Source organism: Natator depressus, chromosome 14 (genome assembly GCF_965152275.1).
Source record: "Natator depressus isolate rNatDep1 chromosome 14, rNatDep2.hap1, whole genome shotgun sequence".
Lineage (NCBI taxonomy): Eukaryota > Metazoa > Chordata > Testudines > Cheloniidae > Natator > Natator depressus.
This window is the reverse complement of record NC_134247.1, coordinates 35,807,245-35,827,890: the sequence shown is the minus strand read 5'-3', so window position 1 is coordinate 35,827,890 and position 20,646 is coordinate 35,807,245. Positions and strand designations below refer to the sequence as shown.

The window sequence follows — 20,646 nt, the reverse complement described above, 5'->3', positions numbered from 1 at the left end:
GGAAATTCCCTCTACTGCTCCAGATCACTGTGCACCTACCTATCCTCCACCCCTTCAGAACCCCAGCAGAAAGATGCAGTCAGTCATGATTTGTGCTTACCTCGTATTTTCTCCACAGCGGAGCTCCAAGCACTTTCAAAGAAGGAGCCAGTGTCATGACTTTTTAATCCTTTAAAAGACGCTTAATTTCTTAGATCATGTCGACACGCAGACGTTGCACTGGTTTAACTTAATTTGGTTTAAAAGCCAATTTAAACCTGGTCTACGTTACAACATTAAATCAACCTGTGTCAACTTTGTTTTGCTTGTGTCCACACCTAAATTTGCTGAATTGGTGTAAACCACCTTACTTTGATTTAAAACTGGTTATATCAACACAGCTTGCACCTGAAAATTTGCTAGTGCAAGGTAAACCATTGTAAAACAGGTTTAAACCAACTTCAGAGTGTCCATACATAAAGCTGCATTGGTTGAATTGAATCACTTTAAAATGTCAACTTTAGCACTTTACATACAAAAGTTGTACCGTTTTATCTATACCGGTGTGGACAAAGTTATGTCAGGCCTGGTCTACACTACAAATGCTTTGCCTGTACAGATATACCAGCAGACCCTCTAGTGTAGACACAGCATATGATAACAGAAGCAGGTTTTCTTTTGGCATAGTAACACCACCTCCCCCACTGACATTAGCCACGTCAGTAGGAGTGCTCTTCTGTCAGCACAGCTGTTGGTCACACCCCTGACCAACATAGCTATGCTGCCAAAACATTGTAGTATAGACCTGACCTCAGTATAAAAGTACTTTTACAAGAATAGCTATACCTGGAGGGAAGGGGAATAAGACCATGTCTACGCTACAAAATTAAGTTGACTAACTTACGTCACCATACAGCTGCCGCAGTAATTGTATCACTTGTCCGTGTCTATACTTTGCTCCTTGTATTGGTGCGTGTCATCACTAGGAACCCTTGTATCAATTGTACTGTCAATATGGGGCATTGTGGGATGGGTCCTGAAAGCCAGTAACAATCAACTTAAGCAATGCAGTGTCTACACTGAGACTGCATTGACCTAACTACATCAACCTTGATTCTACGCTGCTCATGGAGATGGAATCATTGTAGCGGGGCAGTTACATCCACGGGAGAGAAATTTAAGTGTAGACACTTCCACAGTTAGGTCAAAGTAAGCTGCCTTGTTATCTAAGTTACATCAGAATAAGGCACTTTTATATCAATAAACTAGTGCAACTCGTTCATTAGAAAAATCACACTCCAACCATGATAATTACACCGCTATAAAAACCGTGCGTAGACAAGACCTTCATTAAACCAGCGAAACTCTGCCAGGCCTCTGAAATTTTCTGTAATTTTTTTCCCCCATTTGCCGTAAAATTTTGAGACTGCAGGTATTTTAATTTTGGGAGTTTGCAGGCGAGGGGAGGGAAGGGAAGGGGATTGAAAATTGGGCCACTGAATAAAATTGGGCCTTTTATTTGGTGGTCAGAATAAAATTGGACCACAGATTTCCACAGGTGCCTAGGGAGTTTGGGTGCCCAGCATGAGCTGCCTGAAAGGGCCAAGCTCCTGCCCTTCGGAAAATTAAACACCTTTATGGAGTCTCAAGGTGGACACCCAAAAGCTGTTCTTTTCTATATAGGTTCTTCTATTGCGCTCATCTCCCAAGTATCTGAGCGCCTTCCAGCTGGGCACTAAGCAACTTTGGTCTCTCATACACCACCCTAGAGGAGAAGCGTGTACAGTAGAGTGTCTTGTTTTGGTAAGGGTTTCTAAAACCAATATGCATGTCACTATATCCTTAAGTTCCAAATGGGAGGTCAAAGAAACCCTGCACTTGGAGTAGAAGATGTGAGGTTTAGTACTTGGGGGAGTTCAAATAGCTCCTCACTTATGAAAGGCTTGGCCTGTTAATGGGCTCCTGGTTGATAACTTTAACTGAAGAGAGAGTGCAGTCTCTCTCCCTTGCGGGGGATCCTAAATAAATATTCCACAGGAGTCCAGGGTTTGTCTGAACCAGCCCTGAGTTAATGGTACCTATTAGATCTACAACACTCCTGTTCAAATTAAACAGACTCTATTCCAATGAGTATCGTGCCGTATTTCTGATCATGCCGTATTTCTAATCGTGCCGTATTTCTAATCATGCCGTATTTCTAATCATGCCGTATTTCTAATCATGCCAAGTATCCTGGAGGCTGTAAGGCTGGTAAAACTACATTCTATTTTATTTGCCTCCAACAGAAAGCAAGAAAAGTCACAAATAAACCATCGTCTACGACTCAGTGGTGGAGAACTAAACTCAGCACGACGCATTCCAAAAAAAAAACAAAACCAAGAACGCGGCCACAAACAGATCCCAGCTCCCGGAAGCGTCAGACGGACGTTCCTACAGGGGTTGGGAAAGGACAGGCCTCTGGGGAGCCACGCTGGGATCTGGTGACAAAAGGAACTGATTCCGTCCTCAGGAAGCTCAGTTCTGCTGGAGAAATGGCCTTGCTGCGGCCGCTGCCTGCCCGGCACAAACCCCTCATCTGCTGGCAGCTGCTCTCACAGGCAAGGGCAGGTCACAGCAGCATCTGCAGCTCCGATCCCTGTGGAGGCTTTTCTCACCCTGCGGATGTTAGCCCAGAACCTCAATGACATTTAGGCTCCTAAAATCCACTGATATCAAAGGAATAAATACCTTTGAGGGTCTGGGCCATCCTGGGTATGTTGCAGAGGGGAGGGGTGTGACTGTAGCAGAGTCTCTGTTTAAATCTCCATTATCCCTACACAGGACCCCATAGCAAATGGGGGGCGGGGGGAGATGACTAGCTGGCCTGCCAGGTTTTTTGTCTCCCTCCGTGACTGGGGGCGGGCCAGGACAGTTGATTTCTTCAGCTTCCTTCTCATCTCTGCCCAGCCTCATCCTTTCAGAAATCAGGGGGCACTGCCACCCTGCCCCCACCACCACCTCCGTCACTCATCTGTAGCTCTTTAGAATTCAGGGATGGCTTCCCCTGACATTTCTTGCCTGTCCACAGTGCAATGAGTTCACAGTTCTCAGGCTCAGCTATCTGGTCTGCATGAGCTAACCCTGCAGTCTCCCAGTTCTGTATCCTCCCGACTGCATCTTGCATCACTGCAGGGAACAGGCAGTAATTTCCTACCCTGTTCCTGTTGCTGCCTCTGGGAGGGCGACGGCGATGCTCACAGGTTAACAGCATGGGAGGCGACAGTGCCAGGATGACGCTCAGAGATCAGTGGGTGGGAGGTGACAATATAAATGTGACACTCATAGGTAACAGGGTTTGGGGCTACAGTATAAATGTAACACTCTGAGTGGTTGAAGTGGGATTATCTGCCTACAAAGGCTTTTCCCCTCTTCCTTGGGAAGCGCCGTAGAAACCAGCTCTTCTCCATTATGCTGTGTGAATTCATCCCCATGGCACAGAGACTGAGGCAAAGACCTGTCAGCCCAGGCCCTTGGCCTCTCGTGCTCTGAGCTAGGGTCAGGCGCAGGTGGGTCTCTGTCTCTATGGGAGATTCACACATGCTCTGAGACATCTGGAAATACCTTTCGAGGGACTAGGGTTGCCACCCCTCCAGGATTGTCCTGGAGTCTCCAGGAATTAAAGATTAATTTTTAATTAAAGATTACATAATGCGATGAAACCTCCAGGAATACATCCCACCAACACTGGCAACCCTACCGTGAGACACAGGGAATCCCAGGGCAGCTGCTCCAAGGATAATTTATGCCGCATCTGAGTGTCACGTTTATATTGTTCCCCCACTGTTAGCCTCCATGTATCACATTTATACTGTCCCCCCACCCCATTAGCCTCCATGTGTCACATTTATACTGCTCCCCAACCTCATTAGCCACCAAGTTTCACATCTATACCATTCCTCTAGCCTGTTAGCTTCTGAGCCTCACATTTATACCATTCCCCACCACACACACGCTTTTTAGCCTCCGACTGTCATGTTTATCCTATCCCCCTTTCGCTCCCTCCACCCTGCAGCCCAGTCCGTGCATCCCCTCAGGGTTCCTCCTCCCCATGGCTCCTCTGGTGTTTGATGAGGTTGGCCCGGCGAGTGAATCCTTTCCTGCACTGGGAGCACTTATAGGGTTTGCCGCCCATGTGGGTCCGCTGGTGGATGATGAGGTCAAGAGTGAGGCCGAAGGCCTTCCCGCACTCGCTACACTTGTAGGGCCGCTTGCCCAGATGGCTGCGCTGGTGCTTGGTGAGATGTGAACTCTGGCTGAAGGATTCCCCGCACTCAGGGCATTTGAAGGGCTTTTCTCCGGTGTGGATGCGCCGGTGCCGTTCCAGGTGGGAGACCCAGGCGAAGCCTTTCCCGCAGTCGCTGCATTTGTAGCTCTTCTCCGCTGCGTGGCCCTGCTGGTGGGCCAGGAAGGCGGCGTTGTCCCCGAAGCGCTTGCCGCAGTCCCCGCACTTGTAAGGCCGGTCGGGGGAGTGGGTCTTGCGGTGCTGGAGCAGGTGGGCCTTCTGGGCGAAGCGCTCCCCGCAGCTAGTGCAAGGGAAGGGGCGCTCGCCCGTGTGGACCCGCCGGTGCCGCTCCAGGTGAGAGGCCCAGACGAAGCCTTTGCCGCAGTCACCGCAGCGGTGTGCTCTCTCCCGCCGGTGGGAGCGCTGGTGCCGGGCCAGGGCCGGGCCAGCCCGGAAGCACTTCCCGCAGTCACCGCAGCGCAGGGGTTTCTTGCCCAGGTGGATCCGCTTGTGGCGGGCCAGGTCCGAGCTCTGACAGAAACTTTTCCCGCAGTGCGGGCAGCGGTAGGGGCGCTCTCCTGTGTGGCTGCGCCGGTGCTTTGCCAGATGGGAGCTCTGGCTGAAGGATTCCCCGCACTCAGGGCATTTGAAGGGCTTTTCACCGGTGTGGATGCGCCGGTGCCGCTCCAGGTGGGAGGCCCAGATGAAGCCCTTGCCACAGTGGCTGCACTTGTGGGGTTTGTCCGCCGCGTGGCCCTGCTGGTGGGCGGCCAGCTCGTCAGGCTGGGCAAAGCGTTTCCCGCAGTCACCGCACTTATGGGGCCGGTCGCTGGTGTGGGTGCGGCGGTGCTGCAGCAGATGGGAGCTCTGACTGTAGCTTTCCCCGCACTCGGGGCAGCGGAAGGGGCGCTCGCCGGTGTGGATGCGCCGGTGCCGCTCCAGGTGCGAGGCCCAGATGAAGCTCTTGCCGCAGTCCTGGCAGCGGAAGGGTTTGGCGCGCTCCTCGGTCGGCTTGCCCTTACGCTGCCGGCCCCCAGCCGCCCCACACTTGAAACTCTTCCTGCAGTCGCCACAGCGAGTCTGGGCCACGGTGCCCTTCGGCTTCCTCAGGCCTGGACCGCGCTGCGTGGCTTTGTCATGCTTCTTCCCTGGCTGGGCTTTCTTTTGTTCATCGGAGCCGGCAGGGCTCTTTTCCCACTCAGGGTTCTGAGACGTGCGTGGTTCCAGCTCCTCTGAGCCTTCCTCCTCCTCTTCCTCTTCCTCCTCCTCAGCATCCTCCTCCTCGTTGTCGCTCACCAAACCATCAGCTGCTGGGATAAAGGGAGAGAGAGTCCAGGCATGAGTCACTCCCTGCACGGGGGGGCGGGGGGGGGAAGGAACCCGGATTTCCCCAAAGAAGAGAGAGGAAGGGGTTTATTCTGCCTTCACATCCCATCTGAAGACTCCAGGGAAGGGAGCTGCTGCCAGGTATGAGCCAGGACGGTTGGGGAACCATGACTGACGTCTGCCACAAATACACATCTGGAGTTAGTTGAAAAACGACAATTATGATTTGTGAGAATTTTTTTTAAATGTTTTTTAATTTTAATGTTGTTTAATTTCCCACACCAAAAATGTCACTGTAAGAACATGAAGTCAGAAAAGTCACAGAATTTAAGGCTAAAAAGGGACCCACTGGGACATCTAGTCTGAAATCCCTTTCCCTCAATTGTCAGTTTTCGAAAAACCATCTGCAGTTTAAAACTTTGAGCTGTCTCTAAAAATGTTCAGTTTTCATAAATCAACCAACCGACCAACCATTTTATTGCAAAACAGTTTTTTTAAGAAAGGCAGATTATTTTGATTTTCCAGTTTTGGGCTGAAAAAGTGGAAATTTTGACCAAAATGAAGATTTCCTGCAAAAATGTTTGTTTTCGTGAAAACGCTCCTTTTTTTGGTCCTCCCTCTTTAAAAAAAAAAAAAAGTTAATGAGCAAATTCCAATCAGCTATAGCCACAACGTCTGCTGCGGGCTACAAACCTGACCCGGGTGGGAGGAGGCAGAAGCAGGGAGCTCACAGGAATTCCAGCGGCTCTGTTGTTTGTGCCCCGTTGACCCAGGTGGATGGGCCGGGGGAGTCTGATTCACCCGGTTGCTCACCTGCGTGGGCTCCGCGGGGGCTCTCCCGTCCCTGGAAATCCCGGGCGGATGGCTCCTCCCCTCGTTCCATCCAGGAGATCAGGTCGGGTTTAGAAATCGGAAATAGTGCTCGTGGGGGAAAAACAGGTGATATCAGGGTTCATTAGGTGTCTCTACTCCAGCTCATTGCCCTCTGATTCTGCCTTTCTGGCTGCCCCTTGTCCTGGGGATCTCTTTTCTTCCCCTGCTCTTCGCTGGCTCAGCTGTTCAACAGCTGAGTCCCTCTCTCCTGGCCTGGTCTCTGTGATGTGTTCTCCTTTCTCTTTCCGATCCAGGCCTCATCTCATTTCCCTGTCCCCCAGTTCATCCTCCTGCCCCTGCCACTCACAACTTCCCTAACTCCTCTGGTCTCTTTCTCCCCTTAACTCTACTGACTCCAAGCTCACAGCCTTCAAGTCTATGCCTTCTTCTTCTACACTCGCTTACTGTCGTTCCTCTCTGTCCGTCTCCTCCAAACCTCCTGTCCTCTGGCCTATCCTCTGGTCTTTATAGCCTGCCCAGCCCTAAAAGAAGACCATACACGTTGCTGTTCTGTCCAATCAGCGGCCTTGACTGCACCAGAGAAATTAACCATGCTAAGAGCCGTTTCAACCTCCCTGCATGCTTGTAGCACGCCCTGGGTCCACTTGCAAACGTGCTGGGCACAGTTATGACCTGGGCTATGTGAGTAAGGACTTTCCAGGTCTGAAGTCTGACCTGCATTAGTCTTCTTAGCATATGTGCGACATGCCTCAGGGGGCATGTGACCAGGGTTCATCACCGAATTGGGCACGTTGGTTGGATCATTAGCTTCCCCGGGCGGGTACTGACGGGGAGGGCGATGTGAACACTGATCAACGCCCCATCATGATGTTAGTGCTGCAGGGAAGGTAAGCTAGGCAGAACTGTCCGACTAGTCCTGCGGCCGAACCACAGCTGGTCCTATGGACACTGCGCTGGGCTGGCAGTCGGGATGCCCGGATTCTATTCCTGGGTGACCTCGGGCGAGTCACTGCCTCTGTTTTCCCTCCCACCCTTTATCTATTTGAAGTACAAACTCTTCAGGGCAGGCATCCCCACCAGCTAGGTTTGAAGGTGAGGCGAAGTACAACAGAACCCCAATCTTGGCTGGGGTCACTCCAAGTAACAAAAATAACAGCAGCGTCCGTGGACTCTCCACCTGTCGGAGAGGCTACCCAGAGGGCACTGCCGTTTGGGAGGTGAATGCAGGACAAACCTGCAGTGGTTCAGTAAGCCAGGAGACCGCTGAGACTCTTGGGATTACAGCTGTTCAGCTCGAATGGCTTCATTCTCTGGTGTAGATCAAAGGCCTTGACTGTGTCATCCTGCTCTGCGCTAGGCCGAGCCATCCTCCCCTTTTGTCCTCTGCCTCCGTGGACACCTTCCTTCCCCCTGGCCTAGAGCATGTAGACTATCAATAAATAAAGCAGATTTTGCACTAAATCTATAAATGACTCAGATTTCAGTTTGCTGTTGTTCACAGGGCTGTATTACGGACCGTTCGCAGCAGCCAAGGAGCAGCAATGTGGTCAGTAAGGAGACCCAGGTTTAATTCCTGGTTCTTCCACTCATTTTACCCCAGGCCTCCTCTGTAAAAAAAACAGAGCTAATGATGCTCTCCTGCAAAAGCTGGGAGAGCCAACCCAGAGCTGTTTGTGGTGGGAGCGGGGTCCAAGCACCTACAACCAATGTTAGCATGTCTGGGACCATCCAGGGTGCCTGAATTCTCATGCATTAGCCTGGGCGGTTTGGGGCCCTGACAGACACCATCCAGCCCGTTCCTCCTGGTTACTGAACTGGGAAACTGAAAGTATCTTTACTTTGCCTCAGATCTTCAGTTCACCACCTCAGTTTCTTCGGATTCCTCCTTTCAATCCCCATCGCCTCCTGCCTGCCAGCCCTTCTTATCCCGCGCCATAATCTCTTTCCTCTGGCGCCTCCCCTTTCAGGCAGGCCTCTGTTCCCCTCCATTATAGATGATTTCTCCATCTCCCCACTCCCTCCATCCCAGCTCCTAAACACCTTTGAGGTTCTGGGCTTCTGTGCTCTGCTTCCATCCAGCCCAACCTCCCCCCTCTCCACTAGCCGAGCTAGCAACCAGCTCCTGGCCTGGCCTATCCCCCCAAACACATCCTCATTGCATTCTCCACTGCCACAGCCTGGACCCCATTTCCCCCCAGGCCTTCCCTGAATGGAGAGTCCAGGACACCGTTCCCTCTGCGTCCTCCTCCCACTGCACTCTGGACTTGTGGCCTCTGTCCTCAGCCCCCTCCTTGCTCCACGGTTTTGGCCATTGTCTGGTCCCCTCTGCCTCTCCCCAGTATCCCCTTGCCCTGGCATCAGACCCCTCCTCCCACAGCCTCCAGCTCCCATGGAGAGAGCAGGTTGAAAAATGAACAAATAAATTGATATTCAGGCAAAAAATTGCAAAGTTGTTTTCATCTCAGTGTCCCATAGTTTTTAAAAAATTCAATTTTCTCCCAAAATGTGTATGGAAATTGTTCATTTCCATTGTTCATTTCCCCCCAAAATTCCATTTCTTGGGAAACAAAAAAATCCTGTTGATAATGGTTTTGATCAAAATTTCAGGAAAACAAGTATCCAAAAAAAATGCCCCCCCTCCCAAACCAAAAAACCAAAAACCTGACAATTCTTTGAGGGAAAAAAATTATTTTAGGGAGGCGGGGAGAAGCCGTCTCTTCCTAAGAAAAACCATCTGGTTTGAGAAAAGTTGACCACCTCTAGCCCTGTGTCCTTTCCACTTATCCAGCTCCTGCTGCTCCTTAATCCTACGACAGCTCCTCAGTCTTCTCTTCACTATCAGCAAAGCATAGTTCTCTGTGGCAATTTGCTTAGGATTCATGAAACGTTTAATACTCAATCAGTATCAAGGATTCCCGTGGGGCTTTCTAGCCACACAGGAATGACACCTGCTCCCTCACATCTGGCTTCCTAGGCTGCAGCTCCCTGCCTTTCTTCTCCACCCTGTCCCATCTTCATGAAGAGGGGAAAGCAGGGCGGGTGGGTGGGAAGGAGTGGATTTAAGTTGGAGAGAAGAGAAGGGAGAGATGAAAAGAGTTCCTCACCCAGGGACATCAGGGTCTCATAGCTTTCCTGCATGACGTCCCGGTACAGGGCTCTCTGCCGCGGATCCAGCATCACCCAGGGCTCCATGGTGAAAGTCACCTCCTCTAACGTCACCAGTGGCTGTAACGACAAACGCCCCCTGCTCAGTACCAGCGGCCCGTCTCCCATATTTTGCACCTGTCACCGAGTGTCTGGCTCCTTGGAAAAGAAGTGGATCCAGCACCCATATACCAGGGGTGGCCAGACCTCCCGATAGCAGGGGCTTTGTCTTATATACACAGCTACCCTCCCCACTCCCTGAAAAAATGGGTCCCAATTTTTCACTCTTGCTATCTGGTCACCCTAGCAGCACAGGTGTGTCCCACTGGGGCTAATCCATGGAGACTCGGGAGCAGGACGTCTGCTCTCAGGGAAGGGCTCCCAAGGAAGAGCCCTGCTGAGGTGCAGGGGGGAAGCTGCAGAGAATTAGAAAGGTTTGCTGGCTCTTTCTAGGAACAGGGAGAAAGACTCAGGGAAGGGGCAGGTGAGAGACAGCTGAGAAGAGGCTGAAAGAGGCAGGAGGGGCAGGTGAGAGATGCCTGAGCAGGGAGCGGGGTATGAGGTGTGTCGTTCAACTGCGTCGAAGGAGTTGTGTGTACCGGGGGGAATGGACTGTGTTTCGGGCTATTTTGTACCGTGTGGGATAATAAAGGGTAGGGGTAATATTGGATACAGGAGAACATGTGGTGGAGTCTGAGAAGGGGAACCAGATGGTAGGGTGCCTGCAGGGACAACGTCCCTCAGAGAACAGGCCTGGCTTCATGCAGGTATACCAGGGGATGAATCTGCCGCGGCCTTTGCATGGACAGAGCCGGTCCTTTCGCTCGGGCCTAGACGGTGGCCCTTTGTCCCCGTTCATTGCAGACCCACCTCCCATGCAAATCAGCCAACACCACGCTGCCTCACCCTGCACTTTCCTCTCTTTGGCCGCCCCAGCTCCGTAGCTGCTGATCAGTCCCGTGTTTGGGACCCTCAGGGCTGGTCTACACTGAAAACTTACATCGGTCTAACTATGTTGGTCAGAGGTGTGAAAAATACACACCCTTGAGAGATGTAGTGAAGCCAAGCTAACCTAACCTAGAGAGCGTTAGGTCCATGGATGTGGATTAGCTACAGTGACGGGAGAACCCCTCCTATTGCTGTAGTGAGCATCTACACGGAAGCCCTACAGCGGTGTCACTGTAATATTTAAGTGTGGATGTGCCCTGAGAGCTCCCTGCCATACAGAGGAAAGGGCTGAGTCCCAGGTATTCCAGGGTTTATTCCTTTGACAGGTTAATGTCTACACCCTCCCCAACAGGCCCGTTCCCAAAGCTCAGACCCGGATTCACACAAGTCGCAGCAGACTTGTCATGCCCTTTCCTCCCTTCCTTCCCCTGGTGCATTTACTGTCCTTTTCCTCCTCCAGCAGCAAGCTAAAAATACCCCCACTGAGCTGAACAGAACTTGCTCCATGCCCCAGGAGGGCTGGGAGGATCTGGAGCGAAACTGGGCCATTATGCTGCAGCCGGTCAGGCTGAGAAGGGCGACTGGGGAGGTTTCAGAAGGCACTTGAGTCCACTTCGCCCCCTATGCTTTTTCCTTGCAGACAGACACTAGGCCGGGGTGGGCAAACTTTTTGGCCCGAGGGCTACATCTGGGTTGCGAAACTGTATGAAGGGCCGGGTAGGGAAGGCTATGCCTCCCCAAACAGCCTGGCCGCGGCCCCCTACCTGCCCCCTCCCACTTCCCGCTCCCTGACTGTCCCCCTCAGAACCTCCGACCCATCCAACCCCCCCACCCACTCCTTGTCCCCTGAGCGCCCCCTCCCAGGACCCCCCGCCCCTAACCGCCCCCCGAGACCCCATCCCCTATCCAACCCCCCCCGCTCCCTGTCCCCTGATTTCCCCGACCCTTATCTATACCCCCGCCCCCTGACAGGCCCCCTGGGACTCCCATGCCTATCTAACTGCCCCCTGCTTCCTGTCCCCTGACTGCCCTGACCCCTATCCACACCCCCACCCCAACTGCTCCCCAGGACCCCACCCCCTATCCAACCGCTCTCTGTCCCCTGACTGCCTCTGGAACCCCCTGTCCCTTATCCAACCCCCCCCCCCCTTACCATGCTGCTCAGAGCAGCAGGAGCTTACAGCTCAGGGGAAGCTCAGGGGCAGGGCAGGACGGTCCCGCGGGCCGGATGTGGCCCGTAGTTTGACCACCACTGCACTAGGCTCTGCCATAGGTACTGAAACTAGGGGTGCTGGGGGTGCTTGGTTTGAAGTCATTTCCATCATTTAAAGGGTTTACAGTTTTGTTTAATGGCTTTCAGCACCCCCACTGTACAAATTGTTCCAGCACCTATGGGCTCTGCCTTGCTGGGAAAACACTGAGGGCTTGTCTACACGACAGGTTATGTCGGTGTAACTTATGTCGCTCGGGGGGGGGGGGGGGGAATAAGCCATGCCCCTTGAACAATGTAAATTACACTGCCCTAAGCTCCGGTGTGGACAGCGCTATCTGGGTGGGAGAGCTTTTCCTGCCGGCATAGCTACTGCCTCTTGTGGAGATGGTTTTATTATGCTGACGGGACAGCTCTCTCCCATCAGCTTAGAGTGTCTTCACCAGACGCCCTGAGCAGCTGCGCCGCTGCAGCGCTTCGAGTGTAGACGAGCCCCCTGTGTCACTTTAGCAGACCCGGCCTCTCCCATCAGCACTAAAGCCACACAAACATTTTAAACCCTGCCAGGAACAGAGTCTCTTACCCACGTGTTAGAAAAGAGCAGAACCCAAGAAGCCGCCTGTTTTGTGAGATTCCCCTTGAGCACAGGCAGAACAGCACAGGGACCAGGCAGAACTGGCTTTTCCTCTCTCTCTGCTCCTCACCTTGTTCATGAGAAAGTGAATCTTCCCAGGAACGCTGCAGTAAATGGGTCTGGACAGGTTTGGCTCCCGGGGCTTCCCAGTGTGACACTTTCACGACTGGCAGTTCGGTCCTGCCCTGCTCCCAGCAGGGATCCCTGCTCCCCTGCAGAAGGGGCATGTGTGTGTGGGGGGGTGTTGTATGGTGCTGGGTTAGGCAGCTGGGGGGGCTCTCTGCTCCCTCTGAACCCAACAGCAGCCTATGGGAGAGTGATAACAAGCAGGGGGCTGAATAGGAAGGTCTATAACCTGGCCATGGGGACAGAAGGTGGGGTAGCGACTGAAAGGTGACTGGACAGAATTGGGGAGGCTGGTGGAGGAAGGGGTAAAATGGGGGGGGGGCCTGCCCCAGCTTCCCTACAGCCCTCCCCAGATCCCTACAAGGCCCACCCTAGCCTGCCTCAGGATCCCCCTACACCCACAACAACCTGCTGCCCCGGTTACCCCAGGCTCCCCACACGTTACCTAGGGTGCTACGGGCTGTCCCCTCCTCAGTGGCCTCTGACTCCCTGCAATACCCTGGTCCCCAAAGGTGCTCTGGGTTCATCCCCACCCCCCTTTGTTTGGGGAGATGTGGAGAACCCCCAGCACTGGTTCGAGACCTAGGGGAACCCCCCAAAGGGGAATCCTCTAACCATGCGTCACTGGCAAGACTCGTCACCCAGAGACTGGGCGCAACACTGGGCCCCTTTGGGAGCCCATAATAACCTCCCTCCCCACTGATTGCTCCTGCTGCCCCTGCCAGTCTCTCCCCGCATCTCCCTCCTGCCCCCTCTCCCCTCCCCTCGGGCTGGGAGACTCGGTCCCTGGCCCGAGCCTGGGGCGGTCGCTCTCCCGGCGCTGGCTCGTCTCCTGCAGGCGCTCAGGGGGGCAGAGCCCGGGGGGTGGGGGTCAGGGAGGGCAGCAGCTCCGGGACTGGCAGACCCCCGCCCCTCCCCCAGGAGCAGAGCTGGGGCGAGGAGGGGCCGTTGGTGCAGAGTCACTTTCCTGCCCGGCCCTGGCCCTTTCCCCAGGTCTCTCCCCTCACCTGCAGGCTCCGGCTCAGGGGCTGGTGTCGGCAGAGCCCGGGGCTGCCCAGGGGCTGGTTTCACCCACCGCAGAAAGTCCCCCCGGCTGGGCCCAGAGCGGGGTTAATGCAGGTTTCCGACGCTCCGCAGCAGCGGCTCAGTCTGGGATCTCGGGTCACAATGGAGCTGGCGCCCGCCGCCACTACCAGTCACCCTGTCTCGCTCCGGAAACCAAACCCCGGTATCCGGGCCGGTGGAAACACAGAGCGCAGCCTCCCCGAGCCAGAGCCCTCTAGAGGCCGCCGAGACAGACTCCGCTTTCCCCAGCCCCTCCGCTCCCTGGCAGAAGCTCATGCTCTTTCCAGATGTGTCTCTAGCTGCAGCCCACAGCACCATGGGATCCAGTGCCACACGGGCTTTCACCGAGCCACGGCATCCTCCTCCCAGCGGTGCTGGGACGCAGGCTACCCCCATGCTACAGCTGGGAAACGAGGCACAAAGAGTCTAAGTGACCTGGGATAAAAACATAAGGGCCATACTGGCTCAGACCAACGACCCATCTAGCCCAGTAGCCTGTCTTCCAACAGTGGCCAATGCCAGGTGCCCCAGAGGGAATGAACAGAACAGGTGATCATCCAGTGATCCCATTCCCAGCTTCTGGCAAACGGAGGCTAGGGACTCTATCCCTGTTCATCCTGGCAAATAGCCATTGATGGACCAACGCTCCATGAACTTATCTAGTTCTTTTTGAACCCTGTTATAGTCTTGGCCTTCACAACATCCTCCGGCAAGGAGTTCCACAGGTTGACTGTGCGTTGTGTGAAGAAGTACTTCCTATTATTTGTTTTAAAGCTGCTGCCTAGTAATTTCATTTGGTGACCCTTAGTTCCTGTGTTATGAGGAGTAAATAACACTTCCTTATTTACTTTCTCCACACCAGTCATGATTTTATAGACCTCAGTCATATCACCCTTAGTTGTCTCTTTTCCAAACTGAAAAGTCCCAGTCTTATTAATCTCTCCTCATATGAAAGCTGTTCCATATCCCTAATCATTTTTGTTGCCCTTTTCTGAACCTTTTCCAATTCCAATGATGAGCGAGACAAGGTGGGGTGAGGTAATATCTGTTACTGGGCCAGCTTCTGCTGGTGAGAGACAAGCTTTGGAACTTAGGCTATGTTTACATTGGCATTTTTGTGACTAAAACTTTTGTCACTCCAGGGTGTGGGGAAAAAACAACCCCTGAACCAGTAGCGTAACTGGGGGGGAGCAGGGCAGCGGCCGCTCTCCCACTGAGCACAAATGGAGCCTTTTTAATTTTTTGGTGCCTTTTTAATTTTTACTCACCCGGCAGTGCTCCGGGTCTTCAGTGGCATTTCGGCGGCGGGTCCTTCACTCGCTGCGGGTCTTCGATGGCATTTTGGTGGTGGGCCCTTCAGTGCCGCCGAAGATCCGGAGCGAGTGAAGGACCTGCTGCTGAAGTGCCACCGAAGACCCGGAGCACCGCCGGGTGAGTACAAGCGGCTGGCACCTTTTTTTATGTCCGCTCCCACTGACAGAGCTATCGTTGCTCGTTAAGGGTGGTTTAATTAGCCAACAGGAGAACTCAACACAGGAGACCTTATAGCGGCACAGTGCCATTGAAAAGTCTGTAGTGTGGACGTAGCCTCAGTCAGTAGACAAAGAGTGAATTGAACCCATATGACCTAAATGTAAGGCTGGCAACCCAAACCACTGAGCCTTTCTTTCCTTCCTAACTAAATTAGGCTTTTAACAGTTTATTTAATGTGTTTAGAATCTCCTTCCCAACCCTTTTGTGAGACAAAACATCTGAAAACCCATCGCTGGATTATGCTCTTGTTTACTCCAATTGCTGTCCCACTGAAATAAATGTAAAGATGCAGACTGTTGTTATCTTTTCAGGCTAAATGGCGCCAGCCCCTTGTGAGGCTAATTCTCCTCTGTCTTGACCTTGTTGTCCTCATTTACACTTAAAACCCAAATCAGAATTCTCCACTCCCTCACTCACACCAGAGGCTTTTCCCCTTGTGTTGTCATTTACATCAGCAGTAGCACTTTAGAGATTGGGTTAAACCTTGAAGCATGAGGTTTACTATCCCTGACAGAATGTGGTGTTGTTCATTGAAGCAGTTCTGGATATTCTTGTTCGCCATATAAATCCTGCTGTGTTCTTGTCCTCAACAACTTCCTGTAGCAATGAGTTCCGCAGGCTAATTGCAGGTGGCACAAAAAAGTATTTCCTTATTGGTTTTGAATTTTCCCACCTTTTCATTTCATTGCATGTCCCCTTGTTCATTAGAATGGCTCTACTGGGTCAGACCAATGGTCTATCTCGCCCAGTATCCTTTCCTCTAACAGTGGCTAATGGCAGGTGCTTCAGAGGGAATGAACAGAACAGGTAATCGTCAAGCGATCCCGCTTTCTTCCTTTGCTACAAGACAGGAAGAACAGAAATTCCTGCACTGCTACCTCATTATCCACTTTCAAATCCCTTCTCAAAACTCTGCTTTGCTGGGATGTAAAAAAACCCTCAAACCTCAACCATGTTTTGGTCTTTTTCTGAACTGTAGAGACCATTGTCTATCACGCTGACCAATAGTGTCTCGGGATGGGGGGTGTTCAGGGGAGGGTGCGGGAAGAGATGGGGCGGAAGCAGAGCAGGGACGGGAAGAGGTGGGGTGAGGCATTGGGGGAAGAAAAGAATGGAGTGGGGGCAGATCGAGGACAGAGCAGGGGCAGGAAAAGGTGGGGTGGGCGTGGGGCATTGGGGGAAGGGGTGGAGTGGGGGTTGAGCACCCCCCAGGACAATTGTATTTCGGTGCCCGTGTCCATACCCATCTGGTATCTCTTGTTTCATACTAAGTTTCTAAGACCCTTAAGGCAGGGACTATCTTTCTGTTCTGTGGGTAATGTCCGGGAGTAAGGCAGGGCAAAAGGGAGTCCTGATCAGAGTTCATACAAGAAGTCTGATCACGGTGAGATCCAATCCAAGGGGAAGGCACAGCAAGGGTGAGGCAGAGTCAGGTGAGGCCAAGTAGCAACTAGCAAGGCAATGGCCTGTTACACAGACAAGGCTAGTAGCAAAACAGGAAATTTATAGAGTCGCCAGGCAATCAGGGCCAAGACTATGTGGCCAATCAGGAAGTGGGTCATAGAACCCTGGCAGCTGGCCCACACAAGTCTGTGAGTTCCCAATCCCTGGCACTCCAGTGTGTTGGTGTAGCACAGTGATAAACCTGTAATATGTCTCCTCTGGCTCTTTGCAGCACACAATATTAAAACACTGTGTGATTTAATTATTAACCAATCTAAGTTATTAACCAATCTGGATGCTTTTACTATGTCCTTAACCAATTAAGTTAGCAACTTGCACCAAGTTATTAATTTATTTGCTTTGAGAAATATATATATATTTCTGAGGTCTGAGTAGCACTGGTGAAAAGGGCTGTTTCCCGAAAACCCTGTGGGCCTGGATTCAAGATCAGCATTTAACTGTATGCTTGGACAGCAACTAGTACAAGAGGATCCTGGTCTATGAATATGGCACCTAGGTGTTAGGACAATTATGTCCCCTTACAGTCATCTACTTTCTAGAGTAAACAATCTCAATTTTTTTTTTTCAAAATCAATGGCGTTAATTAATCAGGGAGTGAAATACTATTCACAGCAAGGGTATCAGAGTTTGGCCTATCCCTAAGGATGATAGATTGACTGTGGATAGTACATTTTTCCTGGCAGATTAATTCCACAACAATTTTAAAGCCACTGGGAAAATACGCAAGTTGGATGTTTTTAAGCCATTATTAGATTGCTCAGCGCCACTTGCTCCTTTAATTTCATAGTCTGGCAATGTCTCAATCCCACTTATTTTAAAATTAAAAATCTGTGAGCCTGATTCCTGCTTGTAAACATCTTCTGTTGTGGGGCAAAAGGAGTCTCGTATTAGACGCCAGGATGAGATCTGTCTGGGGGCAGATTATCCCACATCTGCTATAGCAAAGCTCTGACATCTTCTGGAACAGTCAGAGACAGGATACCGGGCTAGATGGACCTTGGAACTGACAATATGAATATGTGTAGCAGAATCTGTCCTAAGTGTACAGTGGACACAGAAATCATCCACTGATGAAAGAACTACACATACAGCAGTATCTTTCTTTGCTCCAGTCACTGAAAACAACGAATAAATGGCACTGGGCCATCACAGACTGTATTCTTCACTTTTTTCTTTTCTAATTATTATTATTTATTTGTATTACTGTAGTGCCTAGGAGGCCCAGTCAAGGGCTATTTGTGCCAGGTGCTGTACAAACATGGAACAGGAAACAAAGAGTATACAATCTCAGTATAAGACAAGAGACAACAGATGGATACAGAAAGGCAGACCCAGGAGTACAAGGAAACAATGGTACAATGTTGGTCAGCATGATCAGCAGTGTTCTTAGCACTCCAGCAGCCTAACCACTATCAAGTTTCTTTGCCAGCTTCAGTAATGAAAAATTGTGTCCAGAGCAAAGCAACCTATTAAATATTTTAGTTCTCCTCCTGCCTTTAAGATTGTCTGCGAGATGAAACAATGTGAAAAGCACCTAGGCCCCGATTCAACAAACACTGAAGTTTAAGCATGCGAGAAATCTCAATTGACATTAATGGGACTACTCTGCGTTTGTGTTTGGCTGTATTAGGGACTGACAGAGTTTATCACCATGAGATCTAAGCACTGTGCATGGATTAAAGCAGTAGTCCCAAAACTTTTTCAGTCATGCCCCCACCTTACCCAGTCTGCGCCCCCCTCGGAGTTGCAGTCAAGAGCTGGGCCCAGTAACTGAGCTGCAGCCAGGCCAGAACAGTGGTCAGGAGCCGTGGCCAGGAGTAGAGCCGCGGTCAGGGCCAACGCTGGAACTACAGCTGGGGTCAGGGCTGAAGGCAGAACGGGGCTGAGTGGTGTTCCCTTCCTGCCCCCCACCCCCGTGGGGACTGGCCTGGGCCCTGCTGTGCCCTCCCGAATGTTCCTCTGTGCCCCCCTAGTGGGGCGCACCCCACCGTTTGGAGACCATTGGATTAAAGAAACAACAGTCAGGCTGCCTGGATGAAGTGATCTATTTAGGTACGGTCTATTGGTATTGGTATAATAATTCAGATAGGGGTGTGATTTTTTTTTTTTTACTGAAATAGTTATACAGGAGAACCTCAGAGTTACAAACACCAGAGTTATGAACTGACCAGTCAACCACACACCTCATTTGGAACCGGAAGTACGCAGTCAGAGACCAAAAAAAAGCAAATACAGGACCGTACTGTGTTAAATGTAAACTACTAAAATAAAAAGAGAAAGCAGCATTTTTCTTCTGCATAGTAAAGTTTCAAAGCTGTATTAAGTCAATGTTCAGTTGTAAACTTTTGAAAGAACCATAACGTTTTGTTCAGAGTTACGAACAACCTCCATTCCCGAGGTGTTCGTAACTCAGGTTTTACTGTACTGGTAAAATCCCTAGTGTGTAGGCAGTTATACCAGCACAAAAGTGCTTATTCCAGTATAGCTTATTCCCCTTCTCATATGGGAATAAGCTATAACAGCATAGGCACTTGTATATCGTTATTGCTGCCTCCAGGCTAGGGAGGTTGTTCTGGTTTAACTGCACCAGTATAGCTAAAGCGGTACAACTTCTGAGTGTGTATAGAAGGCCTAAGGCTTTGAATCATGTGCCCCTTCCCGTGAAGTATCTGGCCATTGATGCAGACGGAAATCGATAGACCACGAGTCTGACCCAGTGTGGAAATTCCTGCGCAGTGCAATGCGATTTCTTTGCGCTTGCAGCAAAGGGGCAAAAGGAACAGGAAGTCACTTCGCATCCAATAAAGAGGAGCCACTCTGAAATCTCTCACTCTCACCGCATGTGCTGCTTATTCCGTTTATTTAAAAAATAAATAGATCAATCAAAGCTAATTCTCATAGTCAGTGAGACCTAAACACCTGAATCTAGCCACAGTAGTAGCTGAGTTTGTAAAAGCATGAGGATTTCGCTTCTATACTTACAGGGGGCGGATCAGTGAATCCAGGCTAAACTATACTTATATTTCAGTAGCACCACTTGAGACCAAGGCCTCATTGCACCAGGCGCTGTACACACAGAGACCAAGAGATAGTCCCTGCCCTACGCAGCTTACAATCTAAGTAGACAAAAGAACAAGGACCATCCCTGTTTTACAGATGGGAACTGAGACCCATAGAAACTAAATGCCATGTATTCAAAGAAGATTAAAGGAGCTGGGAACTGAGTTCCAGCTCTTCAAAGGTACAGGAGAACCCCACAGTTACAAACACCAGAGTTCCAGACTGAGCAGTCAACCACACACCCCATTTGGAGCCGGAAGTACGCAATCAGGCAGCAGCAGAGACAAAAAACAACAACAAAAAAGCAAATACAGTACAGTGCTGTGTTAAACGTAAACTACTAAAAAAAAAAAGGGAAGTTTAAACAAAAAGATTTGACAAGATAAGGAAACTGTTTCTGTACTTGTTTTGTTTAAATTAAGATGGTTAAAAGCTGCATTTTCATAGAATCATAGAATCATAGAATATCAGGGTTGGAAGGGACCCCAGAAGGTCATCTAGTCCAACCCCCTGCTCGAAGCAGGACCAATTCCCAGTTAAATCATCCCAGCCAGGGCTTTGTCAAGCCTGACCTTAAAAACCTCTAAGGAAGGAGATTCTACCACCTCCCTAGGTAACGCATTCCAGTGTTTCACCACCCTCTTAGTGAAAAAGTTTCACCACCCTCTTAGTGAAAAAGTTCCTTCTGCATAGTAAAGTTTCAAAGCTGTATTAAGTCATTGTGCAGCTGTAAACTTTTGAAAGAACCACCATAACGTTTTGTTCAGAGTTATGAACAACCTCTGTTCCCGAGGTGTTCGGAACTCTGAGGTTCTGTTGTACTTAGGTGCCTAACTCCTATTGAAATCAATAGGCCTCAGTTCCCAGTGGAATTCAGCTTGCTGTCTCCCTTAGGGGACTTTGAGAACTCCCTGCCTAAAGTCACACAAGAAGAATATGACAAAGTCAAAACATGAGCACAGATATCTTGGGACCCAGTCCAGTGCCCCAACCGCTAGCTCAGTGATACTCAGACCTCAGTGAGTCAGGAGCCAAATTAGTGATCAGCATTACTCAAAAGAG

General features: G+C 50.9%; 1 protein-coding gene across 1 annotated transcript in view; it reads right to left on the bottom strand.

Annotated features, from left to right (window-relative positions):
* Nucleotides 1-81: 81 nt before the first annotated feature.
* Nucleotides 82-20,646, bottom strand: part of LOC141998865 (uncharacterized) — a 47,176-nt gene continuing 26,611 nt past the window's right edge. Inside the window, 5 exon segments of the mRNA XM_074971837.1 lie at nt 82-5,550; nt 6,380-6,487; nt 9,505-9,625; nt 13,470-13,490; nt 13,591-13,930. Coding sequence (XP_074827938.1) covers nt 4,049-5,550; nt 6,380-6,487; nt 9,505-9,625; nt 13,470-13,490; nt 13,591-13,930 — 2,092 coding nt within the window. The 3' untranslated portion in view covers nt 82-4,048.